This window comes from Streptopelia decaocto (genome assembly GCF_964273445.1).
Source record: "Streptopelia decaocto genome assembly, chromosome: 11".
Classification (NCBI taxonomy): domain Eukaryota; kingdom Metazoa; phylum Chordata; class Aves; order Columbiformes; family Columbidae; genus Streptopelia; species Streptopelia decaocto.
In genome coordinates, this window is record NC_138666.1 from 7,252,536 (window position 1) to 7,279,672 (window position 27,137).

The window sequence follows — 27,137 nt, forward strand, 5'->3', positions numbered from 1 at the left end:
GGATCCCCACTGGGGTATGAGCAGATTTAACCCTTTTCTTTAAGCCTCTTGTGTGAGATATCAGCTTCTCTTGCTGGCCACGGGTGCAAGTCCCTGCAATCTCCCTTTGCAGCTGTTTTCTTGCCCACGGCTGGGTTGTTTCACATACACAAGGGCTCAGGGAGGCAAAGTGGAATTACAGCCTTGCAGACAAAGCCTTAATATAATCTTCCCCGCATGAGCGGCGTTGCAGGGGGAAAGACACGCAGAACGTTCTGCGGAGCGGGCTGGCAATGAGGCGAGCTGCGGTTCAGGATGTACGCGGAATTGCTTCATCACCACTCCTAATGGCTTAACCAACAAAATCCATATTCATAAATCAAAACAGGAGCGGGAGTGACCTCTGTTCAGCTCTGCTGCCGAGCCGTGGTGCATTCAGAAGGAAGGGCAGATTATATATTGCAGGCAGCAGCTCGGATATATCTTCTGCAGCTGCCACGTCTTGGCCTTGGTATTTACCGAGCCCAAGGAGAGACGATACAATCAAATCTGTCTGTTGGCGTCTGAAGGATTAGCTGAGTCAACCAGGAAAAAGCTGAGCTAATTTATCATGCTATTTTCAGTACTGAAATGCACCCTGGATGTAATTTCACCCTCAATTACAGATCCCACAGTTCTACAGAACGCAATTATAAAAAAAAAAAAATGTTCTTTTTCAATGGATTTAGTGTTTGGATCTGGGCATTGCAGCGATGCGGTGGCAGCTCTGCAACCAAGGCTGGCTGAACGGACCTGGAAAGCGGAACCAGCAAGAGATAAAATCAATGTATCTGTTCTTTCCGGCCAAGGAAATCTGGTGTGGGGAGGAGAATGTCACAGATGTGTTGGCAGAAGGACCTGGCCATCTCTTGCCCACCACACAGGGCTGTCACCAGCAATGGATCAGATCAACTGCGGCTTTTTCTGTCCCCCAAGGACAGAGAATCCACCATTTTCCACCCTGAACCCCCAAAAGTGTCATTGCAAAGTCCAGCACAAAGTCGGGCTCTGCCCTTTGGGTATCTCTGCCCCGAGCCAGGCGAGCATCCCCTGGGACACCAACACCAGCCCCAAACCCTCTGGTAGCCCTGGCTGGACCCTCCCCAGCATCTAAACACCCCAAAACCGGTGCCCAGTCTTCAGGTGCCCTTCGGAATCTGCAGGCAGATGCGTTTCAGCTGCCCTGATTTAACTCCCTTGGCAGATTTGGGCTGTCGGTGGGGATGCCATGAGGTCCCTGCTGCAGGTTGGGTCTCTGCTGGGGAGACCTCTTGGTGAAGAAGCCATTTCAAGGGGGGAAAAAAAAAAAAAAAAAAATATATATATATGTATATCAAACTAAGATGAACTGCAAAGAATCTGCAGCTTTAACAAAAGCTACCTCTGTTTCACCCAAACTTTAGCTGTTTGCCCGTGGGTTTGGCAGCCAGGGGGCTGTGCGGGATCCCTCGGGGCTGATGGTTTCCCGGCCCCCGAGCAGTGGAGGCAGCAGCTCGGTGTGACGGAGGGGGCCAAAAATAGAAACTTTCCCGCGAGCGGAAAGGAATAATACTTTTTCCTGAAGCCGTGCAATAGCCTTGAGGCTGCGAGCGTGGTGATAAGCTGTTGTTTGCCTGTGCTCTGGAGCAAGCGTGTTTTATCTCTTCCTTGTTCCAGCCCTGGAGACAAAAAAAAAACACCAGTGATTTTGCTGCCGCGGGACCACCAGGTTGGTATTTTATTATTTCTTTATTTCAGCAGCGCCTGGAGACCTGATTTGAATTACGTAGCGTGATACGGCTGGTGGCCCCGCTGTGCAATCGCTTTAAAAGCCAGAAGCAAAAGGCGCAGGGGAGCTCGTGGTTTTGCGGGGGGATGCGCTGAGCGGATCTGATGCCTTAATTCGTGGTGTTTTGTAGGTTTTGGGGGTCACGGGTGCCGATGCTCGGCTGAGTGCTCTCCTGGAATGGTGTTGAGGGCTAAGCGAAGCCTTTTTGTGGCACCGGGAGGAGGAAATATTTGCAGCCGCCTGCACAAACAAGAGGCCCCGAGGAGGAAACGCTGTGAGCCGGGCTGGGGAAAATCCCAACCTCCTTGTGCAAAGGCCAGGGCTCCAGGAGAGGATTAAACCCCAGCTAAAACTGGGATTTTCCCCATTCTTCTCCTATCCCCAAACTCATGCTGTTGGGTGAGGTGATGTCCCTTTGAACGGTACAGAGTTTGGTGGATAGGAGAAAACCTTCCTGACACCCTCCATAAAAGGCTTAAGCTAAATGTTGAACTAATTAGCTCTTTTATGAGCAAGCAGCTCCAGGTGATAATCTTTATAACAGTCTAGTGGCCAATTGCCTCTTGCAGCACCAACACCGGGGAGGTTTAGATGATTTTTTTTCCTCTTTATACAAGTCTCTGCAAATCCCCTCCTTTCCCTTGCGTCTGCCCTGAAGCGCGACCGATAAAACCAGAGATTTTCCCAACTTCAGCTCATCTCCGGGAAGGAGAACAATATTAAACTTGAAACAAATTACATTGTGCGTTCAAGTGAGGATGCTTGAATGCGTTTTCTTTTCCTAATGACGGAGGCAGTGGGAATTGCAGCACCATTAATTTCTCTTTTTGCCTCCCACGAGTTCTCAGCATCTCTCCCACATCCAATGGGTCGGATGTTTTTGCTGTGGCCCAGGCACCTTTTGTACCAGCTCAGTGCTGCAAAATAACCAGAGCATCCCGGGAAATGCCACGAAGCGAAGCCGGGAGGTGGCAGGGATGCAGGTTTGCAGTGAGCTCCGGAGGAGCATCCAGGGCTGCTGCTTCCCGCAGCTTTTCCTGCTGCTTTGTGCCTTTTGAACCTTTGGGGTGTTTTGGTGGAGGCTGGGGAGATGGGGAGGCTGCTGGGCTTTAAAGTGTTTCCAGCCTGGAGGAGGGTTAGCCAGGGTGCTGGCTCTTGGGATGGGAAACTGCTGCTGGGAGGACAATAAAGGTTATTAAATGCCAGGGAGAGATAAACCTGCCCATTTTCTGTTGTGGTTTTGTTGTTGTTGTTTTTTCTTTGTTTTGTGTTGTTGTTGTTTTGTTGGGTTTTTTGTTGTTTTGTTTTGTTTTTCCTTTTATTCCTTTTTTTTCCCCCCCTTTTCTCTCTTTCCCCCCTTTCCCCCTTTTCCCCATTTCTCTCTCTTTTCCCTCTTTCCTTCTTTTCCCTTTTCCTTTTATTTTTACTTTTTTTTTTTTCTCTTTTTTTTCCCCTTTTTCCCTCTTTTTTTTTTTTTTCTTTTTCCTTTTTTTTTTTCCTTTTCTTCCCTGCCTTTGTTGAGGCACTTTGTTGACTGGGGCACCACAGGAGCAGCTGCCTCAGGGCATCCCATTGACCGTGGATTCGGGATGGAGGGGTTACCCCTCAGACACCTGGGGGTCCTGTCCACTGCTCAGGGACCTGCAGACCCAGCCTTGCGCAAGGGCAGAATTAAACAAGCACATTCCCTTTGCAGGCACAGCCTTGCGGGGATGCACCCAGCCGCTTCTTGCTAACGCTGCCGTGACCCTTTGCCAAGCACAGAGGTGTCGGTGACACCATGGGGGTGGTGACGCCATGGCAGGTGGTGACACCGGCTTCACCAGCCTCCGCCACACCTCCCACTCTCGTGGTTCCCTGAGCAGCAACAGGTCTTTCCAGTCCCACCTGCCCGGGGCCACGTTTCAGTACTTGGGAGCTGCCACCACAGCTCTTGGGACACGTAGGCACTGGGGCGGCACCCAGGGAGAGGGAAAAGCACCGGGTGCGTCACCTTGTTTATCTTTAATTTTGACAGCTGTGGCTTTAATTAATCATTATGCACCCATAAGTGCTTGAAGAACTGGCCCCGTAACGCTGGGCAGTGACCGAGCTCGTCGGGGCGCCCGGGGCATCACCGTCCACCCAACACTTCTCGCCCGCTGCAAGGAGCAGCCCTGGGGAACCGGCACCCACGGGGTGGAGGTAAAATGGAAATTGGGATTGGGGGGCTCTCCAGGGATGGTCTGGGGACCAAGCAGCCCCTTGTGGCTCCCAGAGGCTGGGTGTCCATCTGGCAAAGCCGCTGAAGTCTACTGGGAGAAAATATCTGGGACTGCAGCCCCGGTAGCAAGAAGGTGTGGAACTGGCAAAAATTGGCAAATTTGATGTAGTTTGGAAATCCATTGTTTTTTTTGGTTGGTTTTTTTTTTTGGACTGTGGCCAGAATGAGCCCTGGGATCAAGGGCCAATGGTCAAAGCACAGGTCCTGTGAGATCCCAAATCCCGACAACTTCCCAGCTCCCCGTCCGAGGCTCCTCCATGGCACGGCGGTGACGCCTTCCCCTGTATTTCTACCTCTGTGCACCACTGCCTGGCTCTCTCCGTTTTAACAGATGGCTGGAGTGACAATTACTGCCTTGAAAGACTGTATTTATAAATTCCTTGTTGGGCTGTTATCCGGCATGTGATAGAGCTTTACACAAACAGAGCTCTGGGAGTCACTGCTGACTGTTGTAACGGGAAATTCTATTGCACAAAGCACTTCAGGAGAGCGTGATGGGTTTTGCTGGGGAACCGGCTTTGGTGGGTGTGTGCAAAATGAGTTTGGTTTGCGTAGATTTGGTGCGTGTTAAGAAATAGTCACCTGGGGGTGACTGGGTTTTCTCCTCTTCCCGGTTATTGTGCTCATGAATTTGGAAGCTCTTAATGTGAAACAGTTAGGGATGCTGTTCTCTGGTGGTGGAGTGGTCTCCTCTCTGGAAATTCAATTGGTCTTTAGTCCTCTCTGTCACACCACGCGCTGCTGATGAGGAAGATCAATGGTGATGCCTGATGCTCTGGACTGCAAATCAAGGATGACAGAGGATGCTTAAATCAGTTAAAAGAGCAGGGAGGTCTTTACACCCAAGTGAGGTGCCCAGGAGAGGATGGGTGATGTGGCCTGCTTGCGAATCCATGTCTTTGTCAGGGTTTGGAAATAATAGCAGAAAAATAGCATTCAGTCATCTGCCGGCGTGTTGTGCCCTTGGCATTCTCATTACTGGGCTTGAGTCATCTGCGTGACCTTGCCAGTGACTTTCCCTTTGGTGCTGTGGCCAACAGCATCTTCTGAGCATCCTCTGCGCTCGTCCTGAGCTGCTCATGTCCGCATGCTCCGCATTGGGCATTGGCACAGGCTGCTCAGGGCAGTGGTGGAGTCACCATCCCTGGAGGGTTGAACAGACATGGAGGTGAGGTTCTCAGGGACAGGGGCTAATGCCAAGGGTGGGTTATGGTTGGACTTGATGATCTTAAAGGTCTTTTTCAACCAAAATGATTCTGCGATTCTAAGTGAGGAGAAGGAAGCTCTGGTGACCTCTGCATCAGAGATTCAACCAGGAATACGGAACCAAGAGGATTTTCCCAACTGTTGTGCAAATAGGGGTGTTCAGTATGGGAGAGTCCAACTTAATGCCATAAACCAGATGGGATTAGGAGGGATTTGCAGAGGTCCCGTCTGGAAGAGCAGCTTATCGAGGTTTGTAGCAGCTGTGTCACAACCTTAACATGGGGTTGCAACACATTGTTGTATTGTGTGTTCACGCTGGGTTTGAAGGGCTTGGTGAACAGCTGGGACCTCCTGGGCTGGACACAGGGGACATGGTGTGGGGGGGACACAGCGTGAGGTGGCCTTGGGAGGGTGGTCTGGGGTGGGAGATGACATGGGAGGACTCAGGTGTGCCCCAGGAGCCCAACATCTGTGGGTCTGAACCAAATCCTCTGGCCCATGAGATCATGGAATGTGAGTATACTTTGGAGTTTGGAAGGTTTTGTAGTGTTTTGGGACTTTTAAATGCAAACTGATTTCTTGTTGGACAAGTGGCTCTGAGGTGCTGAAGTGTCCTGATGTCCCTGCCCCACACATCCTGCTGCCCCACTTTTCTGGGACTCAGCTCACCCCATGGGCTCAGCCTATGGAGTCTGCATGTAGGACCTGGGCTTTGGGGCTTTTATCAGACCTTTTATCTCATTTCTCCCCACTCTTGCTCTGCCCCAGTTCCTTACAGCAGGATTTTGCATCACATCCTTCTGCCTTTGAAACCCCGGCTGCTTTCCTGTGCCTTGTGCCCAGCCCCGGGCTGATTTTACTCAAGGGCATGAAGCAAAATATTGCCCAATACTTCAGTAACTTCCTCAAAAGATGTGTTTCCCCTCATAGGTGGGGACTCAGCCCCGATTCCTCCTCTCTGCCTCCTTCCTAGTGCTGGAGAACCGGCCCCAGCAGATGCGAGCTTGGCTGTCTCGCCTGCTGCTGGAGTCGTGCCGTGTTGTGATGGGGGAAGGAAAATAGGGCACTTATCGTGTGTGACAGACACAGCCACCCCCGGAGCCTTTGTCTGCAAAAAGAGGGGATGGAACGGTAAATATCCACGTCAGGCTGGGAGCAGAGGCAGCTCTTCAACACTGCAGCACTGGTGGGGCCGGGGGTGCCCAGGGAGTCCCCAGAAACGCACCGAGGAGGGAGGTGGGTGCTGGGGGATGTGAGGATGGGGGGTTGGTGGGAGATGGATTTTGGCTGGGGAAAAGGGTCGCTCTTCCAGGACGGTATTTTGTGGAGAGGTTTCCACAAGCTACTTGAAAAGTCTCCAATCTTGCCTTAACAACCCAACCTGAACCTTGGTGGAGATGGGTCCCCCCAGCTCCTCGGCCACTTCCAGCTGAGGTGACGTGCCACGGCAGGGTCACAGGGTGGATGCCTTTCCTCGTTAAGGTGAATCATTCCTGGGGAGTTAACAAAGCAGGTGGAGGGGGCACAAACCTGCTCGGCTGCTGTCCCGGTGCCGGAGGCCAGGTTTGGCTCAGTGCCAGGAGCCGGCACATCGCCGGGGTTTCCGTCTCCGGTGCAAACCCAAGGTCAGCGCTGGAAGCAACAGATTAAAAAAACCCATAGCCTTGCAAATCACACTTTAAATATCAGGCATACGTGTGAAAACCCACCCAGCAAGAGCCGGCAAGGGAAGGGCAGTAAAACCCTCACCGTCATGTTACATAAAAATTTGGGGATCCAGGATGTGTTTTTACATGCTGCTTGCAATTTCTGAAAACTGACTTAATTACCATAATCGCCCTCAGCAGACAGTCAATTAGTAATGCTCTTGGATTCCTGCTGAGCTCGAACTTTGTGTCACAACCGCGTTGCTCCCTCCGTGGGCTGACGCTGATGAGTGCGGGGGGCAGGCAGCATCCCCTCTGCGTGGGGATGGACAGGGCGCCGAGCGTTTTTCTGCTAATTGGCACCATCTGAGCCCTCCTGACAAGGATGCTCTGTGACAGGAGTGACTCACCCATCTCTCTCGCCCCTGCATGGCTTGAAAAGACTTGAAAAGCCACGCAGAGGACTTTGACTCTTCTCCAAGGGTGCCCTTGTGCAGCAGCACCTGGGTCTGGGGATGCTGAAGCACTGCTCATGGCAATATTTCCCTGGGTTCCCTGGGACCGTTGCTCCCCCAAACCATCTGCCTTTGGGGACAGCCTGTTGAATTAATGTGAGCAGTAGCTGACACGTGACAGGGATATTTTGGGAGGGCTGAGATGCTCTGGTAAGGATGGAGGTGGAGGGGTGGGTGGCCTCCTCTGTGTGGCCATTTGCTTCTCTTTATATCTGAGACTCCCTGTCCTAAGCACCTCAAAATTGCCACCTGGGCATGTAACACCTGCTCTGGGCCATCCCTACCAGGGGTCTCACCCTTCCCCTCTCTCCCATTTCTTGCCACAAACCCCTGGAGCTTTTTATCCAGCAGTGCCTGGGGAGAATCTGGACTCACCAACGCTGCCTTCCAAGGGAGCAATAATTCACTTGAGTGCTGCACCGGCTGCTCTCACCCAGTTTCTCATCCTCACTGGGGATTTTCTCCCTCTGATCTCAATTGGTACTTTTTTTTTCCCTGGAGTGGCTCATCTGGAGAGGAGCAGAGCAGGTAACTCACGATCCTCAGGGATCCGAGTGATGGGTAGGCTTACAAAATAGCTAAAGGTGATGGAATGGGCTGGAGAACTCCCCTTTGATAGGTGCTTCGTCTAACTGTGCTTAATATTTTGCATGTCTGCGTGTGCAGGAGCTTGGACAGGCTGTTTTGGCAGGGGGGTGATGAGCTCGGTGTGGGAATTTCCGTGCTCTGGCGGGGGCTGTGCTGCAGGGAGCGGGCTCTGGGGAGCCGTCCGCGCTCGGCCGGCCGTGAAAACCCTGGCAAAAATTACACAATGAGCTTTTTTTTTTTTCCCCCTGTTTTCTGCGAGCCGGCGCGGCAGCCAGCCGGGCTGTGCGCGCAGCCGTGCGTGCCTGCGTGGGCGGCCGGGGGGGACGCGATGCGCCCGGGCTCCGCAGGGAGGGACCGCATCGCTCCCGCGTCACCTGCATCTGCTGCTCCCCCGCGTCCCGGCCACGCTGGACCCGGCCACGTCGGATGCTGCTGACCCGGCGGCGAGCAAAGGTTCGCCGAGGCTCCTGGGTGCAGGTAAAAGCTCAAAGAGGGAGGGAGGGAAGGGACCAGGGGGGAGACGCCAGCTCTGCTGCGACCCCACATGAGGACAGGCCTCGGCAGCACAGTCCCCCCCGCTGGGGTTTAATCCGTCCTCGCTCCCTGTCTTGTGCTGCGAGGTGACAACCTGCTTTCTCGTGGATGAAGCATCACTGTCCTATCTTTAAGCTCAGCCCATTAGGTGTATTTGTCCTCCCTGGGTAGGATGGAGGGTCCATGGGTGCCCCATGGGTCCCCAGGTTCCTTCAGCAAATATTTTAGCCACGCTGCTGCGTCTTCAACCATGAACCTATCAGAGGCTGGAGGCAGCATCTCCCATGGGAGCAGGGGGGCTGAGTGTGTTCAGGGCAGGGAAAATCCTCCCGTGTCTTTTGGGGAGCTCGTTTCCAAAATACAGCCTGGCCCCCGGGGTCCCTGGGTGCAATTTTGCTGGGGGAAACTAGGAATTGCAGATTAAATAGCTCCATTTCAGGGCTCCCTGGGGGGTGTGTGTGTGACGGGGGCGGGGGTGAAAGCTGGGCCGCTGGTGAATGTTAAAGGAGAAGCCGCTGCTCGGCACAAAAGCCAGTCTTACACAGCGCAGGTCTATTCAAGAGACATTTAATTCTCTTCTGAAGTCCAGGCGAGCAGGGAACTGCCATCTGGTGTCTGATGGCAGCGGGAAGAAGAGGCTCTTTGCAAAGTGAGGGTGAGTTGGGAGCTCGCTGGGCTTCAGGTTGTCTTGAAACGGCTCCATTTTTAAGGCTGAGCGAGTTGGCTTTGTAAAGTGACCCATGTGAGTTAATACCGGGTTTAGGATGGGGAAGGGTCCTGCCTGTGGCTGCCTGACCCCCCCCACAGAGCGATGCTGGGGCTGGGAGAAGAGCCACAACTGGGGAGGAGAGCCAGGGGACCAAGGGTGTTCCCATCACCTGCCAAACATCAGGGAATGGCATCGGGGAATGCCAGGGGAGGGAATCCTGCTCTCCGGCTCTCCCAATCCCAGCGCAGTGCTGGGTACTGATTCTGGCATGCACCGAGTACGCACGGTCTCTGCTGCGCCTGGTTGAGCACAGCTGAGCACAGGTCTCAGCTCACAGCCTCCCAGGTATTCAGGGAATTAGCTTTATGGAGTTGCAGAGGTTGTAACTTTTCCGCCTGCGGTGTGGCTGGGCAGCGGCTGCAGTCGGGGGAGCACAGCTGTGACCTGGGGAGGACGCAGCTTAAGCCTGGATCAAACAGGGACCGTATCCTCGCTGCCAGTGCAGATCCACAGCGGGGACAACAAACTCTGTCCGGGGGAGTTTCAGCTTCCTGAAATCCCAGCGCTTGTTTAAGTGAGAAGATTTGTGAGTTTAAGTGTTCGTGAGGCACTTTGGGATGAAGGGTCGGTGCGGTACCTCTGGATTTAGGGTGGTTTGGGGGATCCAGCACTCAACAGAACTGTGTACCTTGGCTGTGACCCTGCTGGTGGGGTGTTCTCGCTGTGGGCAAGACACAGGGGAACAAGATTGACCAGTTCCCCAGAGGAAACAGGCTGTTCCCTTACGGCACAGGGAGTTTTCCTTGGCAGAAACACAGCTGTGCCCAGGGTGCCTTTGCTGGCTCGGTGCCTGCCACAGGACCTCTCACCGGTGCAGAGGTGGATCTGTGGGTGCAATGGGGTTGGGTGGCTGCTTGGTTGTGTCACCATCCCTGGAGGGGTTTAAAAGACTCGGAGATGAGTTTGTTGGGGACATGGGTTAGGGCCAGAGTTATGGTTGGACTCGATGATCTTGAGGGTCTCTTCCAACCAAAATGATTCCATGATTCTCTGGTACCCGAAGCTGCTGCAGTGCCGTGGTGCAAACGATGTGCCCGTGTCAGACCCTGTGGCCTGGCTGCACAGTGGGTGATACCAACCCGAGGGCTTGCAGGGATCTGGATACACCTCTGCACAGGGTGAATGAGACAAGCATGAATCTCCATGCCCGGCTGCAGCGTGGAAAGGTGCCAGCACTGAGAAATGGCACTTTGCCCTGTCCTGCCAGCAGCAGTGAGTCCCCGTGTCCCCCCTGCATTAGGGCTATGTCCTCGCCAGGGCAGGAGGAGATGTTGTGGCGGGAGGTAGCAACACACTGTCCCCCTTAGGCAGGACGTGTCCCTTGACACAGCTGGGAAATGGTGACACGGGATGTGTTTAAACCTCCTTTGCTGCAGAGCAAGACCAGGGCAAGATGCTGCAGGAGCATGTCTCACCCTTGGGCTCTGAGCAGCAACAGGCACAAACACGGCTCTTGGCACCTGGTGGATGCGCTGCTGGGGATCTCGACAGAGCTCATGTCGGTCCGTGGAAGTCGAAGGAGCAGAGATGTCCCCTCTGGCCTGTCAAGCTGAGTCATGAGAGAATATTTGTGTCTTTTCCCCTTCCCTGCAGCAGCATCTCTAATGGGGGAATGCAAACGGGCTGGATGTCCCCAGGGCCTTTCTGAGCTCTTGCACTGTGTTTTTGTGTGACATCCCAGCACCCAAGGAGCAGAAGGACAGGAGGGATGGCCTCTTGTAGCTATAAGAAGACAGCCAGAGGTTTCTTGGGTTTAATTACAGTTTTTAATCACCCCCGATGGCTCCAGATGCGCGTGTGGGTTCCAGTGCTGTCATTATGCAGGATGCCACCCACGGACCAAGCTGATAATGAGGATTAGATGAGTCTGTCATCCAGTCCTGGGAATGGCACAGGCAGGGGGACCAAGGAGAGCTGGGACATAGCCTGGCTGCATCCTGCTCCCCACTGGGATTGCCATCGCAGCAAACTGGAACCGGGTAGTTCCCAAGTTGTGACGAGCCAGAAATGCTGGGTTTGAAGGCAGATCACAGATGAAACCTGCTTGCACATGGACGTGCACCTCTAGGCACATTGTTCAGATCTACCCTAGCATTTCTTTTTAGGAAAAACAGGCTTCTTCCAAACTTTCAGGGCGCCACAGGTTTCCTGTGACACTTGCAGGGTGCCTTGAGGTCGGGGTGACAAGTGCGGCTGGTTGATGGGTATGTGGCTGCTCACTGAAAGGAAAACAGCCCAGGCCAAGAGAAGTCATGAGATTTGAACCATTTTAAAAGTGAACTGCCTGCCTCGGGATGTCTCCTGCCACCTGAATATCTTCTGATGAAACCTCTCAGAGCTGCCTGTCTGTCCGTCCATGGCTCCAGCCAGCTCTTTTGTGGTTGCTGATATTCCCAGGATGGTGTCTCCAGTGGGAAGACATGGATTTAATAGAATCGTAGCACAGTTTGGGTTGGAAAAGGACCTTCAAAGCTCCCCCAGTGCCACCCCTGCCATGAGCAGGGACATCTTCACCAGCTCAGGTTGCTCAGAGCCCCGTCCAGCCTGTCTGGGGATGTCTCCAAGGATGGTTCATCCACCACCTATCTGGCTGACCTGGGCCAGTGGTTTACCATGTGGAGAATACAGATGTGCTGGAAGGTGGGTGGTGGGATGAACGATCGGGCTGATTTTCGTGTGCGGATGGAGCTCAGGCTGTGGGAACTGGGGCTTTTGCTTTATAATTTGGCTGTTCCTTTCCTGGATTTGTTCTTCTGGAGCAACACCTGGTTTGTGGGTTGGGTACAGGGCTGAGTTTGAGGCTTATTTTGCTTGTCAAGCTCTTCTGGGCTCTGTGCTGGAGGGCTGGAGAGAAGCAATTTGGAGACTGTGCAGACACCTGGGCACCTACAGCAGCTGCCAGCACCTTAAAATGCTCTTTGTGGCCTTCTTTCAAGGGCAGGGCTTTATCGAGAGCTGGTCAGAGAGTGATTAAACCCTTTGCAAGCCCAATGCAGTTACTAATGCTGTCTGCAGCCCTGGTCAGGTTTCTGCTGAGCTTGCAATTCTGCTGACACCCACTGCAAGTTCTGGGGTCTCGCTCAGCCTGTACCCCAAGTGCTCCATCCCAGAAGGTGGTAGGATGTATGTCCGTGGAGGAGGACATGAGGGATGCTGGAGAAACATGAGTTAATGTGTTTTAGAGCAGCTGTGTGGGCAGTGGAGTGTGCAAGAGCTGTGTGTGAGCTCCTGCAAGCTGCTGCGTGCAGAACGGCCCTGGACCTGCTGCCTGGAGGGGACAGGGACTGGCAGAGGCTGGTCAGGCAGTGATGCCAGCTGTGCACATCTGGCAGAGAGCTCGGGGATGCCTCTCTGTCCCTCTGAATCAAAGCCAGGCTGCACCATTGCCTCTGTCCTGCCCTGTCTCCTGTTGTTCCAACCCCAAATCCCGGGGTCAGTTTTGGGCCCCTCACAACAAGAGGAGTGAGTTCAGAGAAGGGAATGGAGCTGGGGAAGGGGCTGGAGCACAAGTGTGTTGGGAGCGGCTGAGGGACCTGGGGAGTTCAGCCTGGAGAACAGGAGCTGAGGGGAGACCTTCTGATCTCTGAACTGCCTGGAAGGAGGTTGGAGCCAGGGGGGGTCGGGCTCTGCTCCCCAGGAACAGCCAGAGGAAACGGCCTCAAGTTGTGCCAGGGGAGGTTGACGTTGGATCTGGGGAACAATTTCTTCCCAGATAGGGCTGTCAGGCATTGGAACAGGCTGCCCAGGGCAGTGGTGGAGTCACCATCCCTGGAGGGGTTGGACAGACAGAGAGATGAGGTTCTCAGGGACATGGGTCAGTGTCAGCGGTGGGGGAATTGTTGGACTCAATGATCTTGAGTGTCTCTTCCAACCAAAATGATTCTGCGATTCTACGAAAATACAGCCTGGGATGTTCAGAAACGAGCTCCTACTGGCAGCATCGTGAGGAGGCAACTCTGAGCCCAACTGCAGGTGCTGGAAGGGCTGGACGAGGATGTCCCTGCTCCATCCCTGCAAAAAGGGACAGCTGCCTGGGAAGTGGGAATGGCTGGGGCGGGTGGATGGGTGGGTGGGTGGATGTGTGGATAGTTCCTGCAGCTGGAGGGGCTGGCTGGGGGTGGTTGTGCTGCCCAGGGAGGCTGAGCCGGGTTGCAGCTGGCTGGTTCCCCATGGGCACGCTGCCATCCCGCCTGTGCCGCAGCCTCGTGGCTGCTCCTCTCAGCCCATCACCGATGTTCTCTGTTCGCTGGCTGCGGCACCGTCCTTGCAGCAATCCCAGGACCCGGGTTTAGGTGCGTGCAGGGGGAACATGGGGTTCGGGGCAAGGGATGGTGGGTGCCAGCAGAGGGGGTAGGTGGCTGCTCAGTGTTGGGTGCATGTGGGTGCACGGGTTTCTGCCACCCTACATGACTTTTCTTTTGGTCCCTGATGTGTCTCAGCGCTGGGGACTCCGGTGATGGGCTTTTCCCAGGGTGATGCTCAGGAGGGGAGCAGTGCTGTGCCTTTCTCTCTCTCCTGTAGGTCCCAGCACCGCCCAGCACCCACTGACCCACAGGGGCCCTGGGGAGGAGGAGGAGAAGGAGGCACTGCTGGGAGAACTGCTCCTCCTGCAGCAGCTTATTTTCCCAGCCCCTGAGCTGGGACACTGTGTTCTGCTTGATGGAACACTTCAGATCTATTTTCCTTTTGTCTGATGAACTGGACATTAGTCATTTGGGGTCTGCTAGTCTTTGAGCTGAAAAAAATATGTTGTTTTTTTTTTTTTTTTCGCTCTGGGGGTGGTTGCCCGTGTCCTAGCATCAGTTTCCCGAAGGCAGCAGGGTTGTGGCAGTGCTGCCGTCATGCTGCTCTGGGTTGTCCCTGCTTTACCTGTGCTGCTGTCCCTGGGATGTCACCACTTTACCTGTGCTGCCATCCCTGGGCATGTCACTGCTTTACCTGTGCTCCCATCCCTGGGGATGTCACTGCTTTACCTGTGCTGCTGTCCCTCGGGATGTCACTGCTTTACCTGTGCTGCCATCCCTGGGCATGTCACTGCTTTACCTGTGCCGCTGTCCCTGTGCCATGCTGTCCTGCCCTGCACTGGCCTCATACCTGCCAGCTGCAGTGGGGTTGCTCGTACCGGGCTTGCTTCTCAGAATGCATTTCCTGCCACCTCTTGGGACACTCATTGAGGACACAAGTGACTCTCTGATGAAGAAGCAGCTTCAGGACAGCCCCTTCTTTGCCCCTTTTTCTGCACAGCACCTGTCGCGGTACCACCCAGGGTGTGCAGGCACCAGAGCATCATGGTCCAGCGCTGCCCAATGCTCCCAGTGCTCCTCAGAGACCAGAGCTACCTGTGGCTGCTGGACCTGCTCTGCAGGGCCTTCATAATCCAGGTTGGACACCAAAACTCATTAATCTAATTGCAGTCCAGAGCCATGCATCCACATCCCATGATAGCTTCTGTTGCGTTCAGCATCCCCTTTCCATTCCCAGTTTAACCAGGTTGGTGCATGTTTAACACTGGGATGCTCCACCCCGGGGTAGGTCCCATTTCTAAACGGGGTCAGGCAGAGCTGTGAGGAGAGAGGAAGATGCTTCTCTGGGGCTGTCTTGGAAAATCAGCCAGGTGTTTGCCAGCTGCTGGCCCAGTTTTGCCCATCGGGCTGTGAGATGTCACAGCCCAAATGTGGCATATGGAGCTTGAGCTCAAACTGTCTCTTTTCTGGCCTAAAGGATGAAAAACCCAATTGAATATTGCAGAAAGCACACGTGGATGAGCTGATTCACGTGGCTGATGGGAGCAGCCAGGTCTGCCTGGTGCTGCCCTGTCCTGTCCCTCCAGCTGCTGATGGGCATCCTGGGGACACTGGAGGTCGTAGCCTCTGGTCACCTCACCCAAGGGCCACGGTGGCAGTTCCCTGGGGTCCTCTCCTCACTCTTGTCCTTCCCTTGACTTTCAGATGCCCTGCGGTAACCTGGCTCCCCACAGAAGGACCTGCCTGCCTTAACCAGCCTGTCCTCCCAGGCACCCCAGTGGTGATGGCCTCAACACCCCAGTGAGGGTGAAAGGACAAGGACTGAGTCCTCCCAACACCACCCTGTCCCCTGGGAGAGCCATGGAGGCCCCCCTGGATGTGCCCGTAGGAAACCTCATTGACTTTGATGCCGAAACACCCCCCTGCATCCCCTCAGAGCCCTCTCCTCCCACCACCCCCAGCGGCAACGGGCACCTGGGGGACATGGGGAATGCAGCTGGGGAGGAGAGCGATGCCACCGAGTCGGCGGACAGCGAGAATGACATGGGTGACTCTCCCAGGCGCTGGGGCGGGTATCACCGCTCCTCCTCCGCCGAGTCCTTCTCCTCCAGCCAGAGCACTGAGTCGGCACGGGACGAGGCGATGGCTGAACGCCGGGAGTTCATGCGGCATTATGTGGAGAAGATCTTCACTGGGGGGTGAGTGAGGGGATGGCAAGTGTTGCCAGGGGACATCCCACGGGATGGGAGCTGGCTGCTTGGAGCATCGCTTTGTGTCCTTCTCCATGCTTGGATAACGCAGCTTGTCGCTCCTAGCAATAATGTGACATTGGAGCTAAGGGGGGGATCATAGAATCACAGGATGTTCTGGGTTGAAGGGACCTTGCCAGCAACCCCAGTGCCACCCCTGCCATGAGCAGGGACATCTTCACCAGCTCAGGTTGCTCAGAGCCCCGTCCAGCCTGGCCTGGGATGTCTCCAAGGATGGCTCGTCCACCACCTCTCTGGGTGACTTGGGCCAGGCTCTCACCATCCTCCGTGTATAAAAACTTCCCTCCCTTCTTTTTTTCCCCCCTTTCCCACGCTGGGGTCTTGCTATGGTGGGGGACTCCATCTTCTCCCCTCCTCTGGGCATCTCTGCTGCTGCTCATACCAACATCAGCAGCCTGTGTGTGCCCCCAGCTCCCTCCCGCAGCCCCGCATCCCCCCCAGCTCCCACGGCTGTGTGTCAAGCAGCATTGAGCAAACCCAGCATGATGAGCGGCGACGGGGGGGTTGTTTTTGCTCAGGGGCAGAGCGCCTGTCTCTGGAGCTCAGCTTCTGCTCTGGCTGGCCTTGGCTCTTCCCTTCTCCCTCTGCCTTTGGTTTCCCCCCTGCCAGGGAGGAAGAAAAGAGCAGCATGAGATGGGGGGATGATAAAATTGATGCTCCCCTTCTCCTCTTCCTCTGCCTTCCTCTTGGCATTGCAGCCCTGAGAGTGATGATGTGGGGGAGCTGTGCTGGCTGGATGGGGGATGCTGGCCACATCCTCAACCTTAATAATATCTTTTTTTTCTTTCTTCCCATTTCAGAGAGGATTTGGAGCAAGAGGAGAAGGCCAGATTTGGGGAGCTCTGCAGTGGCGAGAACGGGAAGGGCAGGGAGTGGTTTGCCAGATACGTGAGTGCCCAGGTAAGGGGAGAGACGGATGAAGGAGTGGGGATCCTGAGCTGGGGCTTTGGAGCAGTGTGGGCAGGAGTCTTAATTTAGCAATGGCCCAAAGCAGTATTTTTGGAGGGCAGGAACTTGGGCAAAGGGAGGAACTTCAGTAGAGCGAGACGCAGAAGTGACTAAATGCACCTCGAGGCAGTTAAATACGTGCTTGCTGCAGTGTGGGAGAGAAGTCATCTGTTTTATTTAAAATTAAATCCCATCAACACTCAGAAATGTCCTGTTCCTTAGAAAAAACAATTGGGAGAGGCAAACCGCTGTCTCTCCCCCCTCCTTGCAGTGGGGGGACATGGGGTGGGACGAGGTTGCTGAGCTAAACCCTGGGCTTTGTGCCTGCAGCGCTGCAACTCCAAGTGCGTCTCGGAGCAGACCTTCTACCGCCTGATGCAGTCCTTCGCCCTCGTGCTCTTTGAGTAAGTTGGGGGGATTTTGGGGCTCCTTTGGAAGCACTAAAAGCCCCTGAGATCAGAGCTGCGGCTGCAACTGTGGGCAGCAACCATGAGGCTGGTTGGGTTGCCATCGCTGTGTGTCTTTACTGAATTATTCGTCCATGTCAGGTGCCACCAGATGGATGACTTCAGCCCTGCCAAGAACCTCATGACCATGTGTTTCACCTACTACTATGTGGGTAAGAGGTGTTGGAGACTGATGGTGAGGTGTGCCCTGTGCTTGGGAAGGGTGATGGATGGGTGCCCAATCTTGGTTTGCTCTGACTGACTCCATGAAATTTCTTCCTGGAAAGGGCTGTTGAGCATTGGAACAGGCTGCCCAGGGCAGTGGTGGAGTCACCATCCCTGGAGGGGTTGAACAGACAGAGATGAGGTTCTCAGGGACATGGGGTAGTGCCAGGGGTGGGTTAACAGTTGGACTTGATGATCCCGGGGGTGTTTTCCAACCAAAATGATTCTGTGATTCTATGACTGATATCAAACAGAAAAGAACCTCCATGGCCCAGAAGCTGTGCAAACCTTCTGGAGACCCTTGCTGAGGTGGTACCTCATGCTCATGCTGGTTTGTCATTGCTTCTAGACAGGGATATTTATATGTTGTGATCCCCAGGTGTTCCCCAACCTTGGGGATGTGATGTGAAACCCCTGGCCTAGAAGCAACTTGGTTCTTTGCTTGGTGTGTGGTGGTCACTCATCCACAGGGACAGGATTTTCTATCCAAAAATGTGGAGCAGGATAAAGACCTACAAGAATTGGGCTGGGACGTTTCTGTCTGGCTCCTGGTCTCCACTGTGTGTCTTGTAGCTGGGAGCAGGTCCCCCAGGAACTGGCAGCACCCAGGACCATGGGGCCAGCTGAGCTCCTGCCATGCTACCCGCAGGCAAGACCCACACGCTGCCCTTGGAGGCCAAGGAGAAGCCCATGGGCAGCATTGACTCATACCTGAAGTCGGCCAACACCTGGCTGGCGGAGAAGAAGGACATTGCAGAGCGACTGCTGAAAAACACATCAGCCAAGACGGAGAATGTCAAGGGTTTCTTCGGGGGCCTGGAGACCAAACTGAAGGGTCCTACCACCAAAAAGAATGAGTGAGTACTTCTCCATTGGGTGGCTGGGGTGGGATGAGGCTGACACCCATAACATGGCCAAGGCAGAGACCTCCTGGGTGTAGGGCCACCATGAACTAGGGGTTATCATGGCCATGGGAAGACTGTTTCTAGCCTGGTCCTTTTGGTCACTGGGAATCTTATGGTCTGGGAGTCCCACATCCCTTGGGCATGGAGATATGTGGTTCCAGGAGACAGTGCTGTTGCTTAGTGGTCTTCTGCATCATCTCTGTACTGGGTCTGACTGGGATGGACATCAGGGTCTCCTTGTCACCTTTCTGGCCCTGGAAACTGTGGCATGGGAGCAGAGGCTCTTTCAAATGAAGGTTCTCCTCTCTCCAGGGGAGCCAGGGCTTTGTCATGTGGCTGTCAGGGGTGACAGGCTTTTCAGGAGCTGACACTGATTTCTGTGCCACAGGGAAAGTGAGGACAAACCAAAGGAGAAGCTGAAGAAGACAGGTGAGTGGAGCCAGCGCTGCTGAATGAGGCATGGTCAAGGCATCTCTGGGGAAGGAGAGAGGTTTGGAAGGTCCTGTCCCTCAAGCATCCTTCTGAGATATCCATGCCTCTATCAGAGCTCATATCTGCCCACAAAGGGCAGTCAAATCTCCTCCTCACATTGCGTGGGATGTGTTGGGGATGAGGATTTGGTTTGCAGACCTCATAATCACCAAGCTGGCAGGGGGACACAAAGTCTGTGCATGGGTGGGAAGGTGGGAGTCAGCCAGACCTCAGCATGTAACTGTGTGTCCTCACAGTTTCTGTGCAGAGCCCAGAGGAGGAGGACAAGAAAGGAGAGAAGATCTACCTGTATATGCACCTCAAGCAGCAGCCCATCTGGTAAAGCCCGCCCAGGGCAAACTGGGATCCCTGGCAGGGGTTGTCCTTCTCACCCACATGTTCCCCAGACTTTCATGGGTGCTTTTAAGCTCTAAAAGAGTTTGCCATGGCTTTTGCACATCTCTTGTGCTAGCAAGAGTGTGTTTGTAGCCACACAAGGAGCTGGTCCAAAAACGGACCAAACTTACCCAATTTGCATCATCTCTTGGTTCCCAAAATGTGGGTGAAATTGTCCTGGGGCGGACCTGGGGACAGACTGGGGGAGATGAGGGGTGGCCATCCCCATCATCTTCCTCCCTTCCCTGCAGGCACAACCTGAGGTTTTGGAACGCTGCCTTCTTCGATGCCGTGCACTGCGAGCGCAGGAAGCGGTCCCCCACCACCAGGTAAGACATGTCCCCATGGGAAAAGGAGATGCCGTGTCCCCTCCAGCCATCAGCACTCCCCTCTGCTCCCAACCTACCATGGGGAAACGCTCTGCTTTCCAGCCCTGATTGCAAAGCTGCTGGGGCTGCTGGGCTGTGGGGTGGGCTGGTGAGATCAGCATCTTCTTAAGGATTTGGGAGTATGAAGTTTTTTTGCTCATTTTGCATTGTTTTTGCAAGAGCAGAGCCCAGAAAACCCAGCCAGGGTTCAGGCTTTTGGTGTTTAGTTTACAAGCAGATCTGGGAAAAGATGCTCAGCGCAGCCGTTCAGGGAGGTGCAGGGAATGGGGACGGGACACCCTGGGTCCCCACTGTCCCCAGCATGGGGATCAACCCAACAGCAAGGATGAGAGCTGGAGATGGCAGCACAGTGAGCCCCAGGGTGGGGACAAACCCCAGCGAGGGAAGGGGCTGCTCCTTTCAGAGGGGGGCTGTTGTGCAGGGCGTGTCTGTGTGCCTGGGCACAGGGAGTACAAGGGTGGGGGAGATACTCCCGAAGCTCGTGCCCATCTCTTGCTCCACTATGGAGCTGCCACAAGGGCTTGAGCGATTAATTCCTGTCTCAACTGCCATTTCACCCTTCCGAAGCTGGAGCGTGCTGCTGCTGTGCTTTGAGGCTTTGAGCACTTGGGGTGAGAGTTGTTGAGCTTGGAGCAAGTGAACAGCACTTTCCTGAGTAGGGATGGCACTTCTGGAAGTAGCCAATCCTCCTACATTGTCCCCAAAGCCTGTGTGATAGGACAAGGGGTGATGGTTTTAAACGAAAGAGGGGAGATTCAGGCTGGACATGAGGAAGAAATTGTCTCTGAGGGTGGTGAGAGCCTGGCCCAGGTTGGCCAGAGAGGTGGTGGATGAACCATCCCTGGAGACATCCCAGGCCAGGCTGGACGGGGCTCTGAGCAACCTGAGCTGGTGAAGATGTCCCTGCTCATGGCAGGGGTGGCACTGGGGGAGCTTTGAAGGTCCCTTCCAACTCAAACTACTCTTTGATTCTGTGATTCTAAGCCCCAGCAGCCTTGGCTCACGCCATGGGATGCTCTGCCAGGCTCAGCGCACTGATCGATTTCTGCTTTTTCCTTTATTGCTTTGCATTTATTTTTTTTTCCAAGCAAGCCACTGAAAGAACCTTTAGAACAGTAATGTAACCATAACTGCATTTACTTTGATTAAGCCCCAAATTAGCAGCAGCAAATGTCTCTCAAGGACAGACGCCACCAGCAGCTGCTCTCTGCTCCCAGCGCCTTTCGCAATTAATCTGATGGCTGAGTCTGCTGCAGAAACAACCCCACTAATGAATGAACACCAGGAGCTGCAGCCTGGAGCATTCCCAGTATCTCCGGGGGGTTGGAAGGTGGTGGTGACCCCCGCTTAGTCCTCTGCAGAGGATGATGGAGGCGACTGGGTGAACTGGGCTGCTGGACTGAGGGTTAAAATCCCTGGCAGGAGGAGCTGGTTGGTGGGAGCTGGTGTTCCATGGATCGGCTTTGGAACACCCAGGATGGTGTTGGACCATGGCAGGTGTCCGCAGGGTCTGTGGTGACTGGTTTGTGGTGGTGCCCATCCCCATGGGGCGGTCAGGGCATCGCTGGGCGGCCGGGACACAGTAAGAGCCGGGGAGGGGAGGTGATGGGGGGAAGGAACCAGAATTAAACTCCTCTTTTTCTCTCTCTCTTTCCTCTGTCTGCCTCTAACAACCTTCTTCTGTCTCTTCTTCTCTTTCCCCCTCCATCCCTCTCTCTTGCATGATCTTTCTTGCACCACTTTTGTCGGCCCCGTTTCTGCCGCCGCTCCAGGGGGAACGCTGGAGAGGAAGAGGAGCAGAGGTGTGTCTGTCCCCGTTCTTTGGTGCTTTAGTGTCTAGAGGCTGACACTCACTTCAGGTCTAAATCCTGCCCTTGGGAAGGGGGGTAATGTTTTTTGATGGGGGCTCCGAAAGGCCCTTTCTCCACCAGAGAGGAATGGCTGCCGGAGGTTTGACTTCATGTATATCACCTTCTCAAACAGGCCAGAAAGGTTTAGTTTGATCCCTGTTTAATGCAGCTTTTTCAAACAGAAACCTGAGCAGTTTCAAGCTGTGCTATTTTATGGTGGGAATTGGGTGCCGAGCTGCTGGGGAAGCCAAGGGCTTGTGCTGCAAGTGGTTCCCTGGGCAGGTTTTGGAGAAGAACTGAGTCTCTTTGTGCAGAAATCACCCCCCTCTCCTGTCCTTCCCGCTTGCTCCCGGCTTCTGCTGCCACGTAGAGGTGCTGAGGATCCTTTGCCAGCTGAAAAAGCTGGTCCTTTGATTTTTATTTATTTATTTATTTTTTAATGCACTCTGCTGCCATCCCTAGATAAAAAGAAAAACGCAAACGGCAGCTGCATGCCACGATCACGAGCGTGTCCTCTGGGCAAAGCAGCCGCATCCATCCGTGCTCCGAGCTGGGATCAGGAGAGTCATTGCTAGAGCGTGGGATATTCCATCTCGGAGCAAATCACTGCAAGTGATGGCATTAGCAAGAGGATGAAGGGCTCTTTGAACCTTGGCAGTAAATCTTCTGTGTAGCTAAGGGATGTGCCGGCAATGGGACGACTTAAATGTTGCCCTGATAGAGCATTGCTCGGTGAAAGGCTGCTGCTGAAAAACTAGTGATGCTGAGGGATCCGATCTGAGGGTCCTCACCAGCACCTGCCCATGGTGAGGCTTTCCTGGGTACCCTGAAATACAGACCAGGTGTTAGCACAGCCCGTGGGCTCACACACCCCAGTGTCTGCCCCGCTGTGCTGGGATAAAAATCGAAGGGTTTGAGTAGACCCACATATGGGCTTTCCCCTGTCTCAGGCATGTTATTCTCCAATAACAAGCCAGAAGCACAGCAAACTTTTCTTATGCACTTTGATATTTTTGTTTCTCCCCTTCCTCCCTCAAAAACATAAAAAGGCAGGAAAAAAACCTAGTTACAAACATGCTTATTCTGTAAGTGGAGCCAGTGGGATCTGTGAAGTTTTGCTTCCAGATTTCAAAGCCCCTTAATTTGATTCTCCTCCTTTCTTTTCAGCTTCCAGATTTGGATGTGGTTTTTATTTGCTATCGTAAGCTTTATCTGGGAGAAATTACACCTTTTTTTTCCTTTTTCTTTTAAAAATCCCTTTAAACATATTGTATAAGTTTCCAGAGCCCTATAACTATAAGCAGCTCCCCCCTGGAGCCTGAAGGTTCAGCTCAGCAGCTTTTGCACCGACTAGTGTGACTTGGGTGAGGACCCATTCCCTTCCGTAGCCCAGCCTGACTGAACACTCATCCTTTTCCAGTTTCACCAACACAACCATGCTCTTGGACTGAGCTAAACCCACTGAATCTACCATTAGACACCCCTTTTCCAGCCACCGTTTCCACCCAATGCTGCTCCCCCATCCCGCTTGCCGTGCTGAGGACCTACAAGCGTGCGATCCTCTCCTGGTGTTCTCCTCTTCCTTCTCCTCCATAAAGCTATTTTTTCTTCTACCTATCCCTGTTTTTCCTCGCTTTTCCTCCTCTTATCCTTGGCTGTAACCTCACCTGACTTTTCGGGAGGGGATGGCTTCACCCTGGAGCTGTGGTTTCCCCAGCGTGCATGTACTGACCCCCCTCTGCCACCACCTGAGCATTGCACCAGTGACATGTCGGTGACACAAGCTTTATTCCCAAAGTCCCTCAAGTGGGATACTGGGATGGGTTGCATCAAGGACAACCTTGAATTGGTTGCAAATGTTTAGAGCTTAAACCCCCCCTTCCTTTAAGGCAACGCTACAGTTGGGTTTGCTGGGGAGCTGGAGTGGAACTGGGGCATCCTTGGGGTAGTTCTGTGGTTTTGGCCCTGAGTGGGGCCGTGGGGAGGGGTACGGGAGCCCCTGTGCTCTCAGAGGGGGAGGTATGTTTGAAGAGCAGCTTGCTTGGTGTTCAGGGAGTTGGAGCCCTTCTGCAGATGAAGGAGAAGCACCTGGTAGGTGGGGGGGCTTCAGCAAAGCCCCAGTAGGACAGCCACCCCCAAAGCTGCAAACCCCTCGTTGTCCCAAAACAGGGTCCACCCGCTAGGTGATAAGCCAAATTTTAGCACACAGAGAAGAGATATTGTTTATTATAGAGTTGTGCAAGTCTGGATGCTGGAATAAAATCAGCACGCCAGGAAGAAAAGTAACAGCCATTATATATAAAGTCTTACCACCACATTCACACCCTTGGGGCAGCCCTAAAGAGCCAATCAGTTACACATTTGCATATTGGTTACATAACCATTTTAGAATATCGTGAACAACATTCAGCTAAAGGACACTTTATCCAACAGTCTCAAGATATATGTTAAACCAAGACTCAACTTGCAGACTCCAGAAAGTCTAAAGCTGCAAGGTCATTAGTCTTGGTAGTTTCTGATTAGGTGGTCTGCAAGTCACTCTTATCTTTGTTAGGGGAGCAGACTGACCTAAAACTGAAAGGATTTACATATCTTTAGGTTAGCAATTGCCGGTTCCTTCTTTTAAGTGGTAATGTCTACATCCCTGCACCCTCCATCATCCCCTCCCTGAAGCAATGGCACTGATGGTGACAGACCCAGTCTCCATGCTGGGGAAGCTGATGCTCTTAATCAAGGCTTTTAGGAGAAAGCCAAGGCTGAAGAAGACATTTTTCCTGGGATGTCTCTTGCTTTGTCCCAGGGTGAGGGATCTGCAGGTGGATGTAGGTGTATGAGCTCATCCAGCACCACATGAGCTCTTGGTGTCCCCAGCCAGCATGGTCCGGGGAGGGAGGGGGATGCAGGCAGAGGGTCCTGCAGTGACAGTGATGCCAGATGGGTTTGTACCTCGCAGGGAGAAGTGGTGCCACATGACACAGGAGGAGCGGGATGACAGCCTCCGCTTCAACGAGAACATCACCTTCGGGCAGCTGGGGTGAGTGGGGTGCGGGAACAGTCCCTCCTGCAGCTGTGTGTCCTTGCCAGCTGTGCGGGGGGGGACACCTTAGAGGTGTTTTCACACTGGGGACACCCTTTATGGTGCAGAGGATGCCTGAAGCATTGCCCCAGCACCTGCTTCTGCCCCTTATGTTGGCAGACAAAAAAGACCGGGCAATGAAGCTGGTGAGGGGCTGGAGCACAAGTGTGATGGGAGTGGCTGAGGGACCTGGGGGGTTCAGCTGGAGAACAGGAGCTGAGGGGAGACCTTCTGATCTCTGAACTGCCTGAAAGAAGCTTGGAGCCAAGGGGGGTCGGGCTCTGCTCCCAAGGAACAAGCACCAGAACCAGAGGAAACGGCCTCAAGTTGCACCAGGGAAGGTTGAGGTTGGATCTGGGGAACAATTTCTTCTCAGAAAGGGCTGACGGGCATTGGAACAGGCTGCCCAGCCTGTCACCATCCCTGGAGGGTTGAACAGACGTGGAGATGAGGTTCTCAGGGACATGGGTTAGTGCCAGGGGTGGGTTAACAGTTGGACTGTGTGATCCTGAGGGTCTCTTCCAACCAAAATGATTCTATGATTCTAAATCCGGACACTGCAGGGACATAACACACTCACCCGCAGCTGAGCATCTTCGCAGTGCCTGGTACAAGGGTCTGTGGGGAGGAAGAGGAGGGTGAGGGGAAGCACAGGTAGCCTGGCCCTTCCCTTGCCAAAAGCATCTCTGTCCTTCCTCAGCACCTTCATTCACAACATGCTGGCATTTGGCCTGAACAAGAAGCTCTGCAGCGACTTTCTGAAGAAGCAGGCGACCATTGGTAATTTGGATGAAGGTAGGGACAGCCCAGGGGATGTGCACCCCCTTTTCGGGGTCCCAGAGGGATGCAGCCCACCTGCCTGGACAGGAAGCTCAGCACTCTCCCAGCACCCTTTTCTCTCTCCTCCGCAGAGCAATACAAGCTGCTCAGTGACCACATCGAGCAGATGGCAACCGAATAACTGCCTGGCCAGCACACTGTGGCGGAGAGACAGCAGCCAGAATGAGTGGGGAGTGGAGAAGGGAAACCCACCTCTGTGGCTACCTGAAGCTGAAGCTGGGCTACTTAAGGATTCACACACACAAGCTGCAATAAAACCTGCATGATCGTCCACGAAACATTAGAGCTGCACCAGGCAGCCTGTAGAAATAGGAGCCAAACAGCCCCCCCTGCTTACCCGACCCTCCCGCAGCTATTTTCAGAGTAGACAGTCCCAAAAGTGTATTTTGTCACAAAACTGAGAAAAACGTAAAAAGAGAGCGACGGCTGCAGCCCCCCCTCGGTGTGTTGATAGGGGGTGGATCGCTGCAGCCCTCACATGAAATGCCGCCTGCGGTCTTTGGTGTTTCATAGCACGACAGTGGTGGGTGCGGAGCTGACAGATGTCTTTGCTGCTCGGTGCCTTTCCAAAGCTGCCGTGGATGGGTGTAAATCCTGAAAAATGCAAAGCTGCGACTCTCCCGCTGCCTTTCCCACGCCGGCATCACTGAGTGAGCACCAGGGAAGCTGGAGCTGGACCAGGGATGCAGGAGGTGATGGCGGGAGCCACATCCAGCCACCAAGGGAAGCCGCTGTGGGGGGAAAGCAGTCGATTCTGCCTCCAGTTTGACCCATTTCCCTCCACAGTGAGACACTGGCTGTTCCCAGCATGGGGGTTTGTTCTCAGCTGGCTGCTGAGGATGGGGATGCTCGAGATGCAGTGGTGGATGGGAGGTTCTGGGTCAGGCTGGCAGCAGGTTGTGTTGTGTATTTGGGGATGTCACCACCAGCTGGGGACAAAGCGCTGCTGTCCTCAATATAAAGCTCTTTGGGAGGAATGTCTCCACTTGGGAAACCTTCCCTGTGTGGTTTTGTAACTCCAGGCGGAGAGAAAACACAGTTTGCTCGGTATCATTAGCCAGGATCAGTAGGAAAAAAGCCATGGCCTTGGGCGGGAAAGAACAGCGAGAATGCGGCTTGGGAGGAGGTAGAAAAGCAGCAGCAAGGCAGATTCCCCCTGTGTCTGCTCCATGATGCATCGTCGGGACTGCCGCAGGCTTGTGGCATTTCCCAAAGGCTCCTGCCGTGGTATTATTAATAAATTAATCACCCTCTTTCCCCAGGCTGCACCTCGCTGCTCTCTCCTTCCCCAGCCCCTTTGCTCCAGCTCATTATCGATCAAACCTGAAATAGCCCTGTCTTTATACGTCTATTCTGCTCCAGCAATGGCAGCTACCTGGTATGCAACTTATTTATTTTTTTTTTCCCCACAAACATTGTCACGGCATTTGCAGAGAGGCTGGGGATGCAGTGACACCCCTGCTCTCATGGGAAAAGCTCCTCGAGCAACAGGAAACCCCAACCGAGGGTCCAGCGCTCAGTCTCACCCCCAAAACCTTGTCCTGAAACATAAATCCATATTTCAAGGGACCACCAGCCTATTTTTCCTCCTGCCATCAGCTGTATCCCACAAGATAGATAGCATAACAGGGTTTTTTTCCATGTAGCTTTTAGGCTCCAATGGCATTTCCTAGCATCAAAATGATGCTTTTACCTAAGCTGGGCTTCCCTTGCTGCTGGATCTTGTAGGCAGAGTTATCAGATAAAGGTTTTTGTTGGGGTGAGGGGCTG

At 53.8% G+C, this 27,137-nt stretch overlaps 1 protein-coding gene across 6 annotated transcripts; it reads left to right on the top strand.

The window, feature by feature from the left end:
* Positions 1-1,640: 1,640 nt before the first annotated feature.
* Positions 1,641-27,137, top strand: KIAA0513. 6 transcript variants are annotated; one of them, XM_082062654.1, is made up of 13 exons: positions 6,234-6,441; positions 8,264-8,481; positions 15,256-15,749; positions 16,622-16,721; positions 17,100-17,173; positions 17,318-17,388; positions 18,090-18,297; positions 18,734-18,774; positions 19,074-19,155; positions 19,464-19,541; positions 24,405-24,485; positions 25,228-25,322; positions 25,439-27,137. In XM_082062654.1, exons 3-13 carry the CDS (start codon positions 15,412-15,414, stop codon positions 25,486-25,488), a joined length of 1,218 nt encoding a protein of 405 aa, XP_081918780.1. In that variant the 5' UTR covers positions 6,234-6,441; positions 8,264-8,481; positions 15,256-15,411; the 3' UTR covers positions 25,489-27,137. The 6 variants fall into 6 exon arrangements, with proteins under 6 accessions (XP_081918782.1, XP_081918780.1, XP_081918781.1 ...); XM_082062655.1 differs by having other exon boundaries at positions 6,234-6,386; XM_082062656.1 differs by lacking the exons at positions 6,234-6,441; positions 8,264-8,481 and adding an exon at positions 1,641-1,726.